This window comes from Clinocottus analis, unplaced genomic scaffold (assembly GCF_023055335.1).
Source record: "Clinocottus analis isolate CAN_PGR_092001 unplaced genomic scaffold, fCliAna1.0.p SCAF_18, whole genome shotgun sequence".
NCBI lineage: Eukaryota > Metazoa > Chordata > Actinopteri > Perciformes > Cottidae > Clinocottus > Clinocottus analis.
The window spans coordinates 2365442-2386977 of NW_027175909.1; the positions used below are offsets into that span (position 1 = coordinate 2365442).

A 21536-nucleotide genomic window follows, 5' to 3' on the forward strand; every position below is an offset into this window, starting at 1 on the left:
GGTTATAACGCCTTTCATTTTGCTGCTGCACATGACCTCACATGGACTCACCACAAAAGACGCTCAAACTAACAGCTCTCACCTCTATGTTGTTTCTCATGTGTTTGTGTTTGTCATACTGTATTGTATCAGTGTGTCGTGAAAGTCACAAACAGGACCAGTGATAAAGGGCAGCCCTGGCGGAGGCCAACACTAACCAGGAATGTGTCTGACTTATTAACGAGGATGCAGACAAAGCTTCTACTGCAAGCGTATGTGTCTGACTAAATGTCCAAAATGAGTTTTGATTCGCTACTCTCTTAGATACTAGGGACACTAATGTGCTCATTATGTGTTCATAATGGGACTAGGCTGCCACACAGCCATTGCAATACACACACACTATGACAAATTGAACCCTTAATTTCCGCGCTTTGCCATAAACCCTCTCTTCCGGATGCGACACCATCAGATGAGGCTGATGTGACTTGGACACGCTGTCCTGTAAGAGAGTGTGTGTGTGTGTGTGTGTGTGTGTGTGTGTGTGTGTGTGTGTGTGTGTGTGTGTGTGTGTGTGTGTGTGTGTGTGTACATGTCAGGAATCGTTGTATAGAAAGTGCTGACAGGCTTAGGTCTTTTTCAACAGAAGGAGTGAGTGTATGTGCGTAAGATCATTATGTAATACAATAACTTGTGCATGACATCCCACATATAGTACATAATTAATAGTGTGCCTTATGCAGATTAATAATGCAGAGACTATGTCAGTATGTGAGGGCTTTCCCATGTAACTTTCAGAAGTACTCCCAATGTTTGCCGTCACTAAAACCGCATGTGTGCGTGTGCCCGTGAAGAGTACACAGAGCTCTGCTTTCCTAATCAGTGGAGATGTGAAATCACAACACCTTCCAAAATCTGTCAACTAGCTGGCTGCCAGAGAGAAGAGGTTCTATTGATCCTCTGATGGGAAGAAATCAATGGAGCTGAGGAGGAGAGGAAGAGGGTTGCCAGGGGAAAGGAGAGAGGAGTGGGTGAGGATGCATGAGAACAAAAGAAATGAGGGATGAGAAAAGAAAGAAAAACAGCACGTTGGACAGAAAACAGATAAGAACAATTACAAAGCCCTTTAGCTTGCTGGCTAGCTAGCTCACCTCATGGCACGTATCACACTGTGCTTATGAACACAGCTAATTTGTTTATTTCCATTTCATTGACATTTTTGTTATTTCTCAGAGTTGTTCTGATACGAGCATCAGTAATCCTTCCGATACAGATGAAAAAGCTGGATCGGGCATCAACAAGTACGGAAGTCTGTGTATTTCTATATTACATAATCATAACATTTATCAGCTCATTTCCGCTACACAGAAACCAAAACAACATCCATCACTGGCTTCTTGATTGACCGAATAATCTGTACATCCTGCACATGTGCAAACGAGCACGACACACGTGATTAAACGCTCAATGTTTGCTGTCAGCAGCCGGTGAGCAGCACCGTCCTGCGTGGCTCAATAATGGAGCTGCATTAGGAGGCTTTTAAGCTAGATATTAGAGATAGAATCACAATCCCGTTTAACTTCCTAACACCTACTTTAATTAGTTAATACATGCACCTATGCTGCTATAACACATAAACTACTGATACCAAGATTTCTTTTTTTCCTAAGCAAGTATTTCAAATCAATAATCTGTTATTTTACTAACATTTAATTGGAAAACAAGGCCAGTTGAAAGTTTTTTCTGAGAAGGTTTCTGGTGGAAGAAGTTAGTCTTGTTCTTTAGAGTTCTAAGAAAAGTAAATAGGAATCGGCAGGTCAGATCTTAAAAAAAGATCTTAATGAACAAGCAGCAATTGGTGTATCTCTTAGTCATCACAGCATGGCCCTCATACACAGTCAACAGCTTGCGATGTTTATAAATTAGTGACTTTAGTAGTGTGGCACCACTTCCTTCTTTCAGTATTCAGTTTTGTTGAGACAAACGTGGCCAACACTTTCAATTCTTCAAATTACTTTCAGGAAGTGTATTTTTTGCACTAAAATGTCTCCATACAATTAGACTTCCAAGTTTACGTTCTATCGTGTAAATACAATGCGCACACCCGATATATTTTAAACCAATATTGTGTTGTTGCACATGTGTGTAGATCCGTCAGTGGTCTCCTGATTTTGTGTCAATTCACAGACATCCTCTTTAGGTACCGTTAATATGCGCCCTGCGTGCGTGTGTCCTGCTGCTCTCACATCCATACAGTGCCTTGATGGAACTCACAGAGAGCCTGTTTGAGGTTGAGTGAAAAGGGCCAGTGTTTAACTGTGTGTGTGTTTGCATCAAAGCGGATTTCTGGCTCTCAGGTCAAGTTAGTATGATTCAACACTTGCAGCAGCCCATTAGTGTGCAACTTAGTGAGCAGCGAGACAAACAGACAGACAGGTAGAGATGTCCTCCCGCTCCATTTGGAAAGACATGCAGCAGCAGTGGCTGAATGAATCCCCTGTATGTCCATGGCTTCTCACTCTCTCACACACACACACACACACACACACACACACACACACACACACACACACACACACACACACACACACACACACACACACACACACAATTTCTATGGCCTATTGTTGCAGAGTGAGGCTGAACACATCGCAATGGAATGCAACACACACGCACGTGCGTGCACGTGCACGTGCACACACACACACGTGACACACATGTCAGCGGGTATTTGCTAGTGTGTGTGTGCGCACACTGCGGTCTGCTGACACAACACTATAGTGGATTCTATTCTTTAAATTACTTACATTCCTGTTTGTACAAATATTTGAGGCCCCTTACATTTCTCACAACTTAATTCATACTTCTTGTACACACACACACACACACACACACACACATATATATATACACACACACATATATACATATATATACGTATATATATATATACATACATACATACATATATATATATATATATACACATATATACATACATATATATATATACACATATATACATATACATATATACATACACATATATATATATATATATATATATATGTATATATATATACATATATACACACATATATACATACACACATATATACATATATATACACATATATATACACATACATATATATACATATATATATACATACATGCATACACACATATATATACACACACACACACACACACACACACACACACACACACACACACACACACCTACACACACACACACCTACACACACACACACCTACACATCAATAAAATAACAGATTGTTAAACAGGCGAAGGAAAATGTAAATCTATTCGATTTGTATATCCCGGAATTAGAAGAGCTGTGTTTGAGGATATTCTTCAATAAAACAAGTGCGACTTTTATTGAGAAGGATTTATAGTATATGAAATGCATTTATCCGCCGCTTTACAGCCGCTCGTTTGACCATAAAATATATATCCGATCCATATCTGATGAGGCATGTCGCATTGAAGTGTCAAGGGTGGACACATATTTGCTGATACTGAATGAACCATCTGGTGCATCACGTCACAGAAGTTACATTAAAAAGCGTTCCCACGACTAAACTACTTCCTTAAAGCTGTCGTTTTCCTCATGTTGTGTGACTCCTCTGGCAGATTCTTTGAATGTGGCTTTGGGGCAACACCAGTTTAGTGGAGTTTAATACAAGGCTCATTCAACCAAATCCAAAAATAACTTTCACAATTGAAGCTAAAGAAAGCACTGAAACCATAAATGGTGAAAGGAATTCTAGAAAATATCTAGTTATTAAAAACATGCCCTCGTCTCAAAACCTGCCTCTTAACCACCACCCTCCGTCTACCTCCCCATCCATCTGTACACTGTCTGACTCTTCACCCTGCTGTATAAACCCCAGCAGCAGTAAAGCCTGCTTGCTGACACATTGGTCCAGCTGCTGCTGTTGTGAAGGGGTGGGGGGGAGGTGGATTACAGGAACCGGCTCACTCTGTACCATCCCATTCTTCCCCTCCGTTCTCCATCCCTCCATCATTTCATTCACTCAATCCGCCGTTGTCACGCAATGTCGCACTACACACCCCTCCATCCCCACCAACACACACACACACACACACACACATTTATGCAAGTGATCACACATAATATGACTGTGTGCGTGCGAGTGTGTGTGTGTGTGTACTGGCTGTTGGGTTGCTGAAAGAGGGAAGTCCACACACAAGAAAAATGTCTAATAGAATATGTCGTTGTGCAAAGTCTGGAGCAATTTGTCACACAGTTGACTCAGATTTACTAAATATTATTTGAAAAATGACTCCACTCGTGGTTGCTCCAAAATGTTTTTAGATTTTCACCCCGACAAGTTACTGATTGGATAAAACATGTTAATTTCTGAGAGACGAGAAGAAGAATCCCTGAGTGGATGTTTCAATCGAATCACAGATCTGCAATCAGTTGATAAGATGGTCAGGGGTCAGATAATGTTGCTCAGCATTTACAATAAGAAAACCAGTCCAATGGAATCCCCGGTGAGAATGTGTCTCGTTGAGTTTAACTTGGCTGAACTTTGACTCACAGATGTGCTTCTTTGAGCAATAGAAAGCTGACATAATTGACCTTCAGGGGAATGGAGAGACAGAAGAAGCTATCGTTGCTGTGCTGTCTCATCTATTATCACCACCCTCTGGGAAATCACAATGAACATAGACTAAACAATAAATTGATTATTGTTTTCAACGATCATTATACGCAGCCCCAGATGGCTTTGCATGCTTTTAGCAATCAAGAGCTCTGCATTTGTCCTGTAATGGCCATGACTATAAAATCTGTGATAAATAATTTATTGAAACAAGGGAGGCCTGTGAGAAAGAAAATAGAAAAAAATGAATGCCTTGATTATCTTGGCTGTGACTGCCCTCAACAATCCCGGACCTTATTACAAAGGTGCTAATCACACAAGGGTGAGCAGCACAAACTCCAACCCGACAGCAGCCAAGAACCTGACATCTCCACTTTCAGTCATTTGCTACACCACAAGCTCACCTCACAACATAAACATATCTTTATCAATTGCACACTTCTCACGACTCTGAAGAAAAGATAAATGATGCCAAATTGAGGTTTAACTAATGCTTTGGCACGAAACAACCAATCCGGTTCAAGGAATTAAAAGCTGGATGCTAAAATGAACCACATTGATTTTACAGTAAATGTGTTCGATACTAATGGGAAAGCATCACCGGCTGTACTGGAGCTATTTACAGCTGTGGGAAGTATTGATCACTGCCGAACAGATCATAAACGCTTTCCCACGGTCGAGCTGTCCGGTGCATGTGGCCGAACTAATCACATATTCAGCAACCAATCAACTGATGCTTCAGACTTGAGCGCTCCTCTTCTCATTCCCCTCACAGTGCCTTCTGTCACAGATGGGAGGCACCATTCACACCCAATCGGGCGACTCTCCTCTTATTCAAATTCGGGGGGCGGAGCATTAAGGCCGTGGCGGCGAGGGCCACGAGGGGATGCCAGAAAAACAAAACGCAGTGGCCTACAGCAGAGAGTTGGAACTTAGTTAACTTGCGTAGATCGGCATTTCACATTTCACGAGTAGTCACTCAATTTAGCTTTGTTGCACCCGATAGAAACCCTTTAGTCTTTAGATGTGGCCAGATGACACATTGTTCAAACTACTTTGTATCAATTATACCCAAACAAAATGACCCAATCCGGGCCACAGAGCTTAACACTGCTACACCAACGGACACCCAATGAGTAGCTCATGAGCATAGTTGTGTAAGGATCATAATGAAGTCCTTGTTCCGGATAAAACTGCCATCAGCAGCAGCATTGTTTGGCAACACATGAGCAAATATGAGGATGGATTTACCCTGCTTCATGATTCCTAGACAGAGAGAGTGCTCCACAGTCGGGACAACCCCGACTGTGGAGCACAGATCGGCTTTCCTGTCCACCCCCTTTTGACCCTGACTCCTCCTTGACCCGGACAGCTCCCAAATAAGCTTCAACATAGAAGGTTGCATCGCTGCAAAAAGCCCTCTCTGACATGTTTCAAGATGAATTATGACTCCCGGTCATGGCGAGCAGAAGAATGCCACAGATTATCCATCAGTTTATTTTCAGTGTCTGAGCAAGAAGACGGGGAATCAAGGCTTGCGGCTCCAGTCAATTGACATTCCACTCGCTGAGACGAATTCAGAATCTTTCCAACTGAGTAACTCTAGGAACCCGTCTATTTGGTTTGGTCCTTTGCTCCCTCCTCTCCTCTCCTTCTGATTTACCCTTAAGTAAGCCTTACAATTTAGCATACTGCTAGTATATCATTGCATGGACGGCAGCATGGCTTGAAGAGCTTGATAAATACTTAAGATTCATGACCAATGGTCTTGAAGCATGCATGGTAGCAGTCCTAAAATGCACACATTGTTCTTGAAAGCCAACATATCAATGTGTCACTTTATACTTTGTGTTGAACAAACAGTAGGACAATAAAGATAGTTTATAAAAATCATTTCTGTGACCTCCATCATTCTATGTCAAAACCACATATTTAAAAAAAAAATTGTGCTTTTCTTGGGCTTTGTGCTTTGGGCCACTGAATGGTTAATTTAAAAGGAATAATATTAAAAAAGGACATGTACCAACAATAACTGTTCCAAAAGCTAGAGAATAATATTTATAATAAATTGTAGTTTCCATAAGAGAGTATACAAAGTGCAGAGTAAAGAAACTCGCATCTAATCTCAGTTTTGTATATCTAATAATTAAATTTAAAAAATGACTTGGACTAAGTTTTCATACCACTACACTGTCTCTAGACATAATAAAAACACCGTTTGGCAAATTTTTGTAAATAGTAAGATAGGTTTGTATGCAAGTAAGGTTACGATCAAACAATTCTTTTGTTATCTGCACCAAAACTCAGGTATTGCACAGGCATATAAATATAAGGAGTCATAATGGATCATTTGTCCCGAGAGTGGCTTCTCTGTTCCGCTTTGGTGAAAATACATGTTCAGCTATAGAATTTTTTTTTATTTTTTTAAACAGTCTATACACAGTCTCAGCTGTAGATTATTGCAAAGTCTGATTTCACCTTTGCAGCTTCCCAGAATACAAAACCGTCGACGACTATAAAGCTACTGTGAGTGCTATTTGATGTTGGCGAGAAGCCGCTGAGCTTTTAAACTGGTCAAGGTTTAGTGGACTGACAGAGTGGCACCGGAGCAGAATGTGACATCGGGCCGATGCACAAAAACGTTTTCATCACTGGAGTGATCTGCTCTCAGTGGCACCAGTGCCGCTGTTGTATTTCCAGGTAGTTTCTCCTCTTAACATTCATCTCAACGGTCCAAACTTCTGATCTTGCAATCCGAAGTAACACAACTGCCTCCAACCAGACAGAACAGGACACTGAACAGTAGTCTGCGGAGACGGGCAGCGTCAGACTCCCAAATGCTGGATGACTGTGCTGCATGCTAAGAAAGTGTATCAAGAATTGGGATGTCTGATGTGGCCTCTTACTTCACCCGACACTCACAAACAACAGGCAATTACAGCACAATTAAGTTACAGAAGCTGGATCTTCCTTCAAAGTAAGAGCATTCTGAGTGTTCTCTGTAAAGACAGCAGAGTAGCAGGGAGGAGTCCAGCCAAGGGCAAACGGAGAGCGTTCAGGTGGGGTTTGATTCCTGGGCTGCAAACAATGAGTAACGCCTCTTATTCACCCCTGCACATTGTGAAAGTAAACAGAGACAGTCACTGTCTATTTAAGCACCTCTGAGGGAAGTTGGTACAACAGTGACCGACCACTGCGTCCTGTTTAATAACCCCTCAAGCCGTAATACCTGATCACTTTAGCGGGCTTACCGCCAACGAACGAGCAACGGGACAATTTAGGGCCGCCAATGGATCTGGTCCATAATGAATTCAGGACCTTAGATCAGTTGTTCCACCTCTTATTTCCCACTCAGTAATCTGGCTGGGGGAGGATTGGAGAGTAATCTGGATAGAAGGAGGGAGACAGGGAGTACAGGAGACAATCCTCTCTGCTGTGATTCATCTTTACATCATCAGTTTCACCAGCAAAAAGTGCAATAATGTACCAGTTCAGGTGTGAACAATATGATTGTATTGTTATGATTAATGATTACAAACGCAGTTTGGGAACAAAAAGGGACAAATAAAATGAAGAGTTGCGTTTCTTACAAATCAAAAAAGAGAAACACAGTTTGTCACTTTGAAAATCGTTTGATGAAAAACTATTTAATAAATAAACAACCTCAATTCTTTTTTTTGCAATTCAATTCAAGGTCCACCTGTGAGCTGATTGCAGCCCTTCAAATGCATCTCATTCTTCTCATCTTTGCTGGACCACTCAGTTAGAATAGCCAGCTCCACTATGAGATGCAGCCGAATCAAATATTGACCCCCAAATGTAACAGTTTACGGTGTGCGCGTGTGAGGAGGGAATGAATATCTCAGACTCAGACAAACAGAGTGCACTGCTTTGATATGAATGGGAATGGCAGGATGGAGGGCAACGCACGTGTTCGACTACAGTAGGTGATAACGTAAACACTGTACAACACAGTTCAGCCCCTCCTAGCAGACTGTGAATGAGTGGGCGACTCAAAGCTACCTAGCATAACTTCGCTCCTCTGTCTGCTGTGACTGTGCAACTTCACTGCGCGGTGCACACCCATGCTGCCTCAAGTGCTGTCGGGAATATCGAAGGTCCATATTCAGTCGCACGTGACCTGCTCACCGTCGTAGTAAATGCGACGGGGGTGGGAGTGAAGGTTCATAGTCGGTGTTAGCTATGAGTCCAGGAAAGTTGAAAACAACTGCCCTCCGACTAGAAACTTGAAGACTTGGCAAGTACGTTACTACTGCGCGCTCGACCCGCTGCTCTTCGAAAGTAAGAGTTTCCGAGGAGCTCCTGAAGGCACCGTTATATCCTACACCACCACACCGTCGCTGTGATATGCGTGCTGTGAGATCACCAGTCCGAAATCACCGTCAATTCACTGCTAAGAAAACTGCCCAGCGGTCCGCGCGCTTGCTTCGCGCTCACAGCAAACGGCTCACGTTCCCCACACGACGCGAGTACAACACAATGTTCGTCTTGAAACGTGACTCACCGTTAGTTGTCTGCTCTTTTTTTGACAGTTTGTCGGGAGTCCTCGAGCGTCGCTGTCACCGCTACGATCCGCCCACCCGAGTGTGCTCTCCGCCGGCCGCAGACTAACGTGATCCTCCCCGGTGGAGCTCTGCTCCAATCAGAGAGCGACGCCGGTGACTGGCTTCCGTGTTATCCAAAGACACCGACGATACACTGCGAGTGACGAGGTTAATGTCCAATCACAGATTTCAAACAATGAGCAGGCCCTCCGTCGTCACCAAATTTACTTTTGACAGACAACTTCTACACACAATGGAGAAGTTTGACTCCTTTTACGGGACGTTGCCTGCCCAATAGCAGGGGTGGGGGTTGGGGGCAGGCTATGGACTCGGCCACTGCCCAGGAAGACGCCCTTACATCGCCCAGATCACTGGAATGTCACCGATGAGTTGTTACGGCAAATACGGGGAGTCCAGTCAGAAACGAGAGGCGAGACGGATGCGTCCACCTGTATTATGGATGGGATAGACAGCTCGACCATTTAGTCCGTATTAATATAATAGTTATTGCTGGAATCACAAATCATTCAAGACAACTCACAAAACATGTGAGTTGTCTTGAATGATTTGTGATTCCAGCTTATTATATAAACATATTGATGAGAAACTAATGGCGGATGTGTTGAGATTGCATGTTCAGTAAATGTATTGAACACATTTTCCAGGCAAATTCCCATTGAGGAAGTTTAATTGAAATAACTCTACAAAAAATAGCAACAAAATGGTTCAACCTAACATGTAGGTTTAGAGCGACACCTTGTGAAAGAAATGGCAAACATCAGCCACGACGTGCCCTCTTATTAGTCTGCTTATGGACGCTGATTGTGTGTGTGTGTGTGTGTGTGTGTGTGTGTGTGTGTGTGTGTGTGTGTGTGTGTGTGTGTGTGTGTGTGTGTGTGTGTGTGTGTACGCGCGTGCATGTGTGTGTGTACGCGCGTGCATGTGTGTGTAAATACCTGCTGTCCTGTTTAAATCACCTTTTTTCTTTTTCTCTGGTGTGTCGACTAGAACCTCTAACATGTTTCCTTTGTGGAGACAACTTGTGGATGATTTAAAGAAACCATGTACAGGTTGTTCAGACCACGAGTATCCTGCTTCTGAGTGCATGTAACAGTTTATCACACCATTCCGACTCCATCACTGTTGGCTGTCAGCACTCTTGCTCTATGAGTAAGGTTAGCTGCAAGCCGCCGGCTCAACCGTCACCACGTTGAGCGGAAACAGGAATGCTTCCAATCTTATGGAAGAGGGTGAAGTTACTGTGAGGAACTTTGAACTGGTTATGAATCAGTCTGAGTTTGATCATGGTGCCTCTTTATGACCTACGTTAGTAAACAAAACAATAATAAAGATGTATTTTTGTAGTTATTTTTTATGCTCGTCATCGATTTATGTCGTCAGTTTCCGTACAAAATCAGACGAAATCATGCGGGTTCACCAGAAACTCAGACTCCAGCCTCAGTCTCCAGAAACACAGACTCCAGCCTATTTCAGAGGCCAGTCTACCGTGGACTCCCGGCTGGGAGCTGACACTGACACCACACTGCTGGAGACTGCTGGACCCGTTGGAGGGGCGGGAGGCACAGAAGAACCAGAACCAGGCCTGAGCGGGGAAGATTGTCAGACTCTGCTGCAGTACAATGAAAGGTTTTCTAAAGGGAATCTTGTGCTTGTAAACACTACCAATTTGGTACACAGGGAGCGTCAAAATCAACACAAAATGAAAATTCCTCATAGTGGCTTAAAAGAAAGGGAGTTGCTCCTGGAAATATTAGGAATAGTGTGTTCATGTGTTCATTTTGCACATTTTAAAATCCTAATATGCATTATGACACAGTAAGTCTGGGGTTTCTGTCAGGAAACAACACAACTTAAATGTGGAGAGAAACAAAAATCCAGTAAAAGACAGAAGGATCAGTCCCATCATACATTTGCTTTCAAAGAGGTTTATTGAAAGAAATATTTTTTAAATGTTATAAAGTTCAACCATTGATAATGCTATCATACAATCAGAACCTAGAGATTCACCGTTTCCCCCTCCAACTTTCTTCCACATTTGATAAGAATAAGATGCTGGATTGGCCAGCCCAGTATTACCAATCTGTGGTTAATATTCCACGGTCTGCGATAGAGTATTAAGAAGATTGACAATTACATTTTTTTTATGTGGTTGACATCACACAACTCAGCACTTTTCAGCATGTTAAAGACATGCTAACAGACATGCTAACAGAATTTAACACATCGGGCACTGAAAATAAAGCAAGAATGTGGTCGGAAACTGCTCTCAGAGGTGTTGATAGTTGACTCATCAGAGGGCAGCCTGTCTCAGCTGGGCCAAAGGAGGATTTTAATTATTTTAGATGCACTTGATTTAACTTCCTTGATTCAGGGAAACGGTCATCAGTTCTGCCCACACATGCATTACTCCATTACAGTGGTTCGCAACCAAAGATACAAATATACAATATAATATTGTATCATCTAGGATCACTATGTTTGCAGCTATTCAGTACCCATTTCTTCCATAATCTGGAAGTAATATATATATATATATATATATATATATATATATATATATATATATATATATATATATATATATATATGACTCTCCTGTAACCCGGAAGAATTCAGTGTTTCACTCTACACACAGTTTGCAAGCATACAGCAAAAGAAATCAGCTGCTTTGCACGTCAAACCCTCTCATTGCTGGATGATTCTCAGTGCAGCATGCAAGTAAAAATGTGCACAATATTAAAAGTCTTCAGCTTCGTCATCCTCATCACCCTCATCGTCGCATCCGTTTCTACCAGAAACGGCTTGATGCACGTTTATTTTTTTATTTTTTATTTTTTTAATCGGGTGATTATTTTAATAAGAAATTAGAGCAGACTTTATTTATTTATTATATTTTCCTCTATAGTATTCTGCATTTCAAAGCATGCCAAAGACTTTTTTCAGTTTCTGCATAGTGCTGGCTATACAAGTGCCAAAGACTTTGATTCCTTTACAAGTAGTAGAAGTTGGTATGTACAGGCGAGGAGTAGGCAGAGCGGATCCACTGTAAACGGTACCAAACCCCCATCCTCCCCCGCTGCTCAAAATATCTACAAAGACAGAACGCAAGTCTGTCAAGAACTCATAGAAAGTTGAACAGAGCTGAAAAAAGCTCAGCGGTATGGAAGAGCCATTAAGGAAGGTGTGTGTGTGTCTGTGTGTGTGTGTCTGTGTGTGTGCGTGTCTGTGTGTGTATGTGGGTGTGTGTGTGTGTGTGTGTGTGTGTGTGTGTAAGTGTGACTGTAAGCTGGGTTTATATATCTATGTGTTTAAATGCAAAAAGGGGTGAAAAACCCTCCTTCTACACCCTTTCCAACAAGCACACCCCAGTCCCAAAGTGCACCCTCTACTCTCATAATATGCAGTATGCATTACATAAATGTAGTCTGTAGCATTGAATATTCCACTACGGTCTACCGTCACGCACCAGGAGGATGAGTCGACAACAACCACTGTCTGTTTTTTTAGAGGTCATCGTTCTGAGCGTAAAGAGACAGTTCAGGCCACGAGGTGACTGGTATTGAACGCTAGCAGAGCTCTTTCTATTTCAGCGTGATGGCGAGGAGAGCCCGCTTTGTGAAAATCACCACCTCAGCACTAAACTGTTAAAACAAAAAAAATACGCACTAGTAAAGAAGTGGACGGAACTCTAGAGTTGGTGAGTGGAAGCTTATCGAGCTTTTGGATATCCGTGATGCAGTCACTTACATTTTAACGGAATGCTAAAAAAGGGTCTTAGAGCTGCTCTGCACCAACTGTGATTCAAAATTGAACTGTTGAATCACAGTATTGACAGTAGCGAGAATCACAAACCAAAAAAAGTGATTTAAAGTCACTTTTAATGAACTCGAACATCATAACTTAATGCAGCAACATTTACATGCAAGTTTAAAATGGCGCCGGTGGTCGCTTGCTTTGATTCCAAGCTAAGTTACAGAGCGTCATTGGCTGCAGCACCTGTGAAAACAGGTCAAACAGGCAATGTGCACAATATGGGTCGAATGTGGCTCTGCGTGTATGTGCGAATTGATCAGTATAGAATAAGTCATAATAATAAATTAAATAAAACGAGGAGCACGTGTTTACACAGACAGATTTCTCATTAACCCAAAACAAAGTGATAAAAAAACACAGGCAAAGAGGAATAATCCTACAACAATAAATAAACACAATAGCTTAGACTAGCGAGCGGCAAAATACAATCTTCACAAGTCTGCCTTAAGGGGGCGCTCCGAACGGAGTGCTCGGTTTGGAGTTGTGAGACAAAGGAAAAGGGGCCCCTCTAACATCACTGGCACGTTCCTGAGTCTTCATGAAGCATCTGTTTAGGAGCTAAAGTGCTCAATGTTAGTGGGCTGCAGTTAAGCTGCTACAAGTCTTAACTGTTTAAAGGACTATTGCACTTCTTCAACAGGCTCTGGGATCATTTTGTATCAAGGGAGGCAATTTGAAGACGTCATAGGTTAGTTATTGAAGATTTTAGGTGTTTACTAAAAGGGTTCGTCATTGCACATCTTTGCCTGCACTGACGAATCTGAGTAAACGCCAGACCAGTGTCTTAACAGCAGCACCACTGCAGTGTTCATTTGCATCACCGCCATCATGAATAACATTGCTATTTATTCCATGTATAGGTATATAGAGAGATTTAATGGGGGGAGAGGTCAGTGAAGGACATGCACTCTGCAAAGTGTGAAACCTTTGACTGTAAGATGATTTATTTTTAAAACTTTAGACTTTAGAACTTAGTTCCAGGACTTTTTTTTTCATTTACAGAAATTATGAGTATGCAAGGAATTCCTTTCTCTTGAGAGGCTGCCTCATTGAAAAGGAACCCACTTTGCTCCTGCACACTGCGATCATTTGGGTTTCCCGGTGACGAGTGAAGTCACTTCCACGATGCAGGATGAAAGATCATGGAGGCCTAGACCACAGAGCCACAGATGGTCCGACTTGAACCAGTTCAGACTACAACCATGCTCTTGTTATCTTCAATTGCAAAACAAATTATTTTCTTTCTGTCAGTTAGGCTATCTGTACATCCATGTGTATCCCTCAAAGATGTGTGTTGGCAGGCTGCTAAAATGATGACGTCAGATACAGATCTGAGGGCTTCAAAATGGGAGGCCAGATAGTTCATGTAAAGTATTCTGAAAAGCAGAGGTACGTTTCCTCCTGGGATCACTACTGCTGTAGTATTGAGAGTTATTGGGGGAAGGGTTGTAAAAGCTACCTTGCACAGTAAAGGGTTTCTATTTGTGCTGACTAAATTTCAAACCATCCGTCCCCACCTGTTTAAAACCAGTCCAAATGTGAATCCAGTGACTATCTACAGCGCGTGGAAGCAAATGCACTCTACACCCTGCAAGAACTCAAAACACGTGAACAGGTTTAGACCTGATTTTACTGCACACACAGATAATGAGATTAACGCACACTCACTCATCTCTTCTTGCTGATTGCATATTGCACTGTACATAGAATGATGGCGCATTTGGCTGGTCATCGTAAGCTGGCAAACTTGCTGTATTTATGGAATCGCAACACAAAACCAGTTTATGTACAAGGTGAAAGCATTCTGGGCGCTTGCTCATGTGAAGAACAAAGTAAGGACCGATGAAATCTGAGGTAGCAAATTCAACTGTGACGAAAAAGATTCACTATCGATCTCTTTTTCCTCTACGCATGTGCTTTGATTTTTTTTAATGAAAGCAGGCCAGTGTCATGTCATCACATCGTCACAAGTTGTCCGTTTCTCTACAAGGTCAAAGCTTGTGGTTTTAGTAAATGTGGGTTTCCTGCTTGTTTAAGTATTTATAGTTTGCGTTTTTTTTTATGCACTGTCTTCATGGTAAACTGGTATTTACCTGTAAGTGACACTGCATGTTTTTCGCTGTCAAGCATATCTGTACCAGGTTTGTGGTAGGGCAGCTGATATGTTCATCGAGAAAAAATCATGGCTTTTAACCCTCCAGTTCCCACCCCTGAGGTGCAAACCAGCCCAATCCGGTGTGCTCTCGGGACGAGGGCGGGGGGGACCAATAACAGAATGGGACAGCAGGTTTCCTGTTAGGCCAGCTAACACTACAATTCACCAACCGGTTTGCAAGTTTTTCGGAAGCGCCACGGACATACAGGATAGAATATATATGATCTCCATCGGGTTTTCAGTGCAAGACGTAAATGGCTACTTGTTTTCGTCGTTGTCTTGTTCTTGACGGTCGTCCGACGCAGGACACAGCAGTAAAGGGATTCTCCTACAGGACAGCAGTCATCTGTGTGTGTTGCGTGTCATCCTTCAGCAGGTCGACAGATAGGCGGACTGTGTTCGTGAAGTAGCAGAGCTCCTCTCTGCTCCGTTTGTGGTTTTGGTTAAAGGTTGTACCGCTGTGCAGCTTATAAAGCTCCACGGTGGGCGGATGGGGGAGGGGACTTTAGGGAGAGAGAGAGAGAGAGAGAGAGAGAGAGAGAGAGAGAGAGAGAGAGAGAGAGAGAGAGAGAGAGAGAGAGGCCTCAACCCCCTCCCGCCTGGCTTCACTGTCTGAGTAGATTGTCTCTTAGAAAGTCAGAGGTAAAAGGTCAAAGGTAAAGGTACAGTAGCAGGGTGCCCTAAAGGGTGTAGATGGTAGGTACAGTAGTTGCCTCTCGATCCCCAAACGGTGGAAACAGAAAGGGACTCTCGTACACTTTCTGCTTTCCCCCGTTCCCCCTCTCCCCTCTTTTCCCCTCTTCCTTAGCTCCCCCCTGGGTCAGAGCTGTATCGCTGTGGTGTCCGTGAGTCCAGAGGGGTCTGAGATTCTTGGAGGGACATCCTCCTTTGGGTTTCCGGATCCGGGGAAGACACCCCTGCTCCAATTGCCGGTCCAACCCCAGCGCCCATACATTCCCCCGATCCAAAGTTTAACTCTTCTCCCAAGCTTGACCCCGTTGCTAAATCTACCCCGACACATGAACCTGTGGCGGGCCCGGAGATGACCCCAGTGCCTGTGCCCAGTCCCAGCTCCAGGTCGAGGTGCTGCCCCAAGCTGTCCAGTCCGGAGGGAGTGAGCTGGCCCTGGTTGGGGCTGACCAGTGAGGCGTCCCGGGGCTGCAGGGAGTCAAGAGGCTTGGTTTGCAACTCCTCGTAGTGCTGCGAATCCAAGATCTGCAGGGGAAGAAGTTGAGGACGTGAATGGAACTGGCAACGACAACTTACGTATTAGTAAGTCCGGTTATTCGTTTATGAGGGTTGTTGTGTGCTGTATTTACCAGATTTATAAGCAAGATTTTATCAACATATTCTAGTTAAATAGCAGGGTACTGAGATCCCAAAGATACACTTTGCAGTCTAAAGAATAATAAACACTAATAAACAATAAACAATAATAAACAACTTATTCTTATCCGACAGTTTGGACGAAAGGTTATGTTCATCCTCATTTCTTGTGCGTTTTCTTACAGAAGTCCAGCAACATGTGTCAATTTCTTTTTGTCAAAATAAACTTCAATCTTCACAAGAAACAACAGTTAGGTTTAGGCAAGAAAACTACTACTTGGCTACATTTAGGAAAATATCGTGAAATCCTTAATCAGGTTTGGGAAAAGAATATTGTTTGTGTTAAAATAACCACAGAAGTGCTTTTACTAAAGTCTGCAAGTTATGTGACAAAAACCTCAACATTGACTCTTCATTTGACACGGGAGCGAACAACGCTCGCCTGGCAGAAAGATGGCTGGTTGTTCTTGAGTATGTGGTTAACATACGAAAGAATTTGGTTCGATCTATGAACATGACTTTTCTTAAGCATTGCTAAGAATGCTGGATGAAACCAGTGTGACACAAACTACTAGAGGAGCTACTTCATATGAGAAGTACAACCTCCAGTCAACATAGACTTTACTAATACATTTGCACCTGTGACAGGGAGGCCAGTGTTTTCGTCTCCAGAGGTGTAACAGGCTGGGCCAGTCTCTCTCCTGGACCTGGTAATGTGCCAGGACCAGAGTAAGGTGAGACCTGCAAGAGACAACATCTTATTAGTCTGCAGAAAGCGTAGCCCTCTGTCTGTTCGCAGTTGGGTTCAGCGTCTGATAATAATGGAAGGCTGTCTTTCATCATTGTGTCTCGCCTAGAGACAGATGCCTGCCTGACCCCTGTAACGGCGTGCTGTGTGTGTGCGTCTGTGTGAGTGTGTCATCACCTGAGGAGGCGATGAGACGGCGCTGTAGGCGGGAGGAACCAGGGCCATCTGTCTCTGCAGCAGCTGCATGATGGCTCCGATGTCCGTTGACATGCGACTCTCCAGCCTGCACACAGTGTGTGGTCCACGAGCCACTGTTAATGTCTACAATTCTACTCTATCAATTTAATTTGAGTTATTCTAATAAGGACATTCAAAGTGCATTTGTTATCTCTGCATTTGAAGGGATTTTTATGGGTTTTTATCCTCCCGGTTCTAATGTTCGTTAATATCAGTTACAGTACCAAAGGACTCACCAAGTAAATCACAAACATTGGGAAACATTAATGTCTGGTATGATTTCTTATTAACTTTGGTCACAAAAGAAAGTTAGCTGAACCAGAAAGTCAGTCAGCATATCCGTCTAAATCGTTAGATCCCAACGGTGGAGTAAGTGCTCATTAGCATTCAGAGCTGCTATTAACATCTGTATGGACATATTGTTTTGTCTACCCTCCACTTCTCTTATTCACTTCTCACTCTAATTATTAAACTTTTTTAAACTTTTGCTAATGTTGCATTTCTCTTTCTCTCGTCCCGCTTTTACTTCTAGAGCTGGAACAATGTATATTTATCGCAGGAGTCTGAAGTTTTATTATATCTCATTACTGTGGGAATTCATAAAGTGAGCTCCACGCATATGATGTGCAAGTTTTCCCATCTGAGGCTTCTATACAGCTAATGAGGACTCATCCTGCAAGGCTTTGTTCCACTTTCTCCAGTCAAACAGAGACTGCAGATATTTTCACTATGATGGGAGGGTCTCTCATTACGCACCGCTACTCCCCATCCAAACTTCAGCTGGAGACGCAGCCAGCTCCATAGCACAGCCTGTGGTCACTACAGGTGAACAGTGAGACCAACACCACCCAGAGGCCACACCCCGACACCTGACCCGCCATACCTGTTGAGCTGTTTCTGCAGCAGGTCCAAGCGTGTGTCCAGCTGGCTGCGTTGCTGCCGGCTCAGGCTGTGCAGCGACGTGTTGAGGGTCGGGGGGGAGGTCAGGCTGCAGCTGGGAACCTCCTGGTACTGACCACCCCCTCGACTCTCACCCCAGAAACTGAAGATGTGGGACACGCCGGAGAACGCTCCTGCAGGAGACAGACAGTGAGAGTAAGCTGGCCTGGAACACTAGATATGATGTTACAGTAGCCACGAGGATGCCGGTCTGTTCTAAGTTTACCGGACAGAGCGTTGCAGGTGTTTCCAGTCTTGGGGTCTCCGTCGGCCTCAGTGTTCTCGTTGTAGCTCCTGGACGTGGCCTGAGCATGCAGATTCTCCAGCATCGCCGGCGGAGGAGCAAGTCTGTTCACAATCGACTCCCCCCCCTGTTAGAGGAGTAGATGGAGATCATTAACACCAGGTGTTATGCAACAACGGCCGCAACAAGACAATAAATACTTGAGAAGTCGACAGGATGTAGCTCTACCTCGTCGCCACTGGAGTGCGAGGACACCGAGCTTCGGTGTGCCTGCCACTTCCGCTCAGGTGCCCCCTCCTGTTTTTGGTTACTGGTTGCTTCCCTCTGTCTTCGTCTCACAGACTTATGGGACTTTTTGATTTCTCCGGCGTCTGCGTCATCTGGACACAGGTGTGTGAGAAAAGATTTACAAAAAAGAGGGAGATTGTAAGTAACTTTCCAAAGACGATTGGCAGATGAACCAGATTTTGTATTTGTTGCTTTTTACGTGTTGAGCTACAGACGGAGGTTTACCTTTTTCCGTACGTCTTCGGAATGATAACTTGCGCCTGCGTAGCTTGTTGAAACCCCCACAGTTAGAGTCATCGCTGCTCGGAGAGCCAGGGATCATGTTCGTCTGGAAACCAGCATTAAATTGACTTTTTTTTAAAAGATCAAAAGTAAGAATCAGGAGGTTTTTTTTCAAATGTAAAAGTAAAATCTCCGCCTGGATGCTTTAATCCAACAGATTAAACATGCATTCAAAACACGACTAGCTGGAGAGAACAGTAACAACAGAGCTACCGGTCCAGTCGTCCTCGTGTTTAAGCATCCAGGACACTTGTCTTTGACGAGGCTGTAAACTCACATCTCGGAGGTTGAAGGTGATTTCCAGGTTGTCCCAGAAGTGGTCCGCGAACTCTGGATACATGTCCAGCACCTCCAGGACGTCTTCTCTGAAGATCTTATGGAGGTCGCAGTAGGTCAGAGCCCTCACGTCGGCGTTGGATTTACCCGGTCGGGTGTACAGGTTGATGGGCTCGCCGAAGATGTCGTTCTTGCCTGGAGAAGGTGACGAGAAAGAGAGACAGCTTCAGTTGCTGCTTCATCCTGTCAATAGCAACAAATCACACATAACAATAATATAACAGATTTTTAGGTGAACTGAAAAATCAACCATATACATATTTTATGTAATTGTGATCTTCGTAAGGTTTCCTGAGATTTAGGAATTTGTATCTTTCTTTAATTATAAAGGCAAAGTTTAGTTAAAATGTTTTTTATGACCCAGATGTCAGTGGCACATATGGAAGTCCTGAGGGGACAATTTTCTAAGTCTGATCATTATTACTTAAGAACAGGTTTTATTACTGTTCTTTATACTTATTTTTCATCTGTGAAACAAATGAAAACAGATGATAATTCCAAAAACTTAACACACAATATATGCAGCCTGTGTTTAAAGTAAATAGAGAAATTAAAACCCATCTGGAAGAATACATGAATACTTTTAGACATTGGAATAATGGTGAACGTCAGCCTCTTGTGGTCAAATTGAGTATTACAGCAAAAAACACGTGTTTTCTGCTCACAGTGTGCAAGAATCGAGCTGCACACTGATTTCGTCCTTTACTGTGTTTGGCTCTCAACTATCAGGAAGTAACACGTGATGTTCACCAGCAGAAGGCGCTACCAACTACAACATATTGTTGAGAGGCCTGCACAGAGTCAACACCCAAAAGAGGCATTTATGCGTGAACTAAAGACAACATGGAAGTGGGTGAGAAAGAGTTCTGCTGCACCCTCTCATAGGCTGGATTGACACAGGAGGCTATGGACTGGAGGAGAACTGGTATTACAACTGTCCTGCTGGTGCTTTCCAGTGTGAGATATACTCTTACTGCATGTGTCAGGGAAGCAGCCCTGAGTTTACCTGCAGGCTGCAATGGAACTTCAAATATTGACAAAACAGTTTATACTTATTGACTTCTTTTCTAATAACCTCAAAGTTAACATAGGAAAAAGGGCTTCAAACATACATTGACAGATGTTTCTATACATTAATATATTTTTTTTGTACCCAAGATGGCTACCACCACGTCTCCTCTCAGTATCTCTATGGACCCTCTGGATATGAAGTAGAGGGCCGTGAGGACATCCCCAGCGTGGACCAGCGTGTCCCCCGGCGGTGCGTGGGTGGTCTTGAACTTCATGGCCAGCGCCCTGAGGCATCCCTTGGTGGAGCCTTTGAAGGCCTTGCAGTTCTGCAGCAAAGTCCGGTTAAGGTGGAGGCAGATGTCCGCCTGGAGACACTCTGGAAAACCTTTCAGCACCTGGGGGGTGAGGGAGCGTGAGTGGGGCAGAAGCAGAAGAGGGAGGAGAAAGGGGCACAGAGAAGGACGGGAAAAAGGTGGGATGAAGAAAGTGGATGAATTGGAAGTGAAAGGTTACATCAGCATTGATACATGCCATCAGCGACTGATGCAGCGATTGCAGAACATCAAACTAATGTCACACAAATGTCACAGATTATGGATGCTTTAAAAGGAGCAATAAAAAACGTCCTCACGGTCATCTCTGCTGGTGAACATCGATGGGACGTTTAAAGTCCTGCATTTATTATACAATGTAATATTGGTCGAGAGAAGTCACAGTTTCAATTCTAATGTTTTATGAGGTTAACCTGGGAGTGGGCGGTCAGCGTCAGCGGTCTGGGCTTCTTCCTCTATCAAACTTCCTTTGCGATGATTTTTTTAAGAGCTTTGCAGCAGAATGATTGGGCCCACCGAAAGAGGGTCGACAGGCCCTTGGAGTGTAATTAAGATGAAGAATTGTTGCAACTTTAATGAGTTCCCTGCAAGCAGCAGAAGAGCC

General features: G+C 43.5%; 2 protein-coding genes across 8 annotated transcripts in view; both read right to left on the reverse strand.

The window, feature by feature from the left end:
* The window catches only part of LOC137788936 (microtubule-associated protein 4), a 92274-nt gene extending 82875 nt beyond the window's left edge, over window positions 1-9399 (reverse strand). For 3 of the 7 annotated variants that reach the window (XM_068582127.1, XM_068582126.1, XM_068582128.1), the window contains exon 1: window positions 9161-9394. The gene's annotated coding sequence lies outside the window, so the exon portion shown is untranslated. Of the gene's footprint in view, window positions 1-9160 lie in introns of all 7 variants that reach the window. The other 4 variants (XM_068582125.1, XM_068582124.1, XM_068582129.1 and 1 more) reach the window with 4 other exon arrangements.
* A 2420-nt stretch (window positions 9400-11819) lies between these two features.
* kcnh2b (potassium voltage-gated channel, subfamily H (eag-related), member 2b) overlaps window positions 11820-21536 on the reverse strand; it is a 216003-nt gene continuing 206286 nt past the window's right edge. The window contains exons 14-22 of the mRNA XM_068581269.1: window positions 20743-20995; window positions 19531-19724; window positions 19197-19299; window positions 18912-19063; window positions 18666-18810; window positions 18384-18573; window positions 17441-17546; window positions 17155-17256; window positions 11820-16404 (exon numbers count right to left, since the gene is read on the reverse strand). Of these exons, the coding sequence (XP_068437370.1) occupies window positions 15994-16404; window positions 17155-17256; window positions 17441-17546; window positions 18384-18573; window positions 18666-18810; window positions 18912-19063; window positions 19197-19299; window positions 19531-19724; window positions 20743-20995 (1656 nt within the window). The 3' untranslated portion in view covers window positions 11820-15993. The remainder of the gene's footprint in view (window positions 16405-17154; window positions 17257-17440; window positions 17547-18383; window positions 18574-18665; window positions 18811-18911; window positions 19064-19196; window positions 19300-19530; window positions 19725-20742; window positions 20996-21536) is intronic.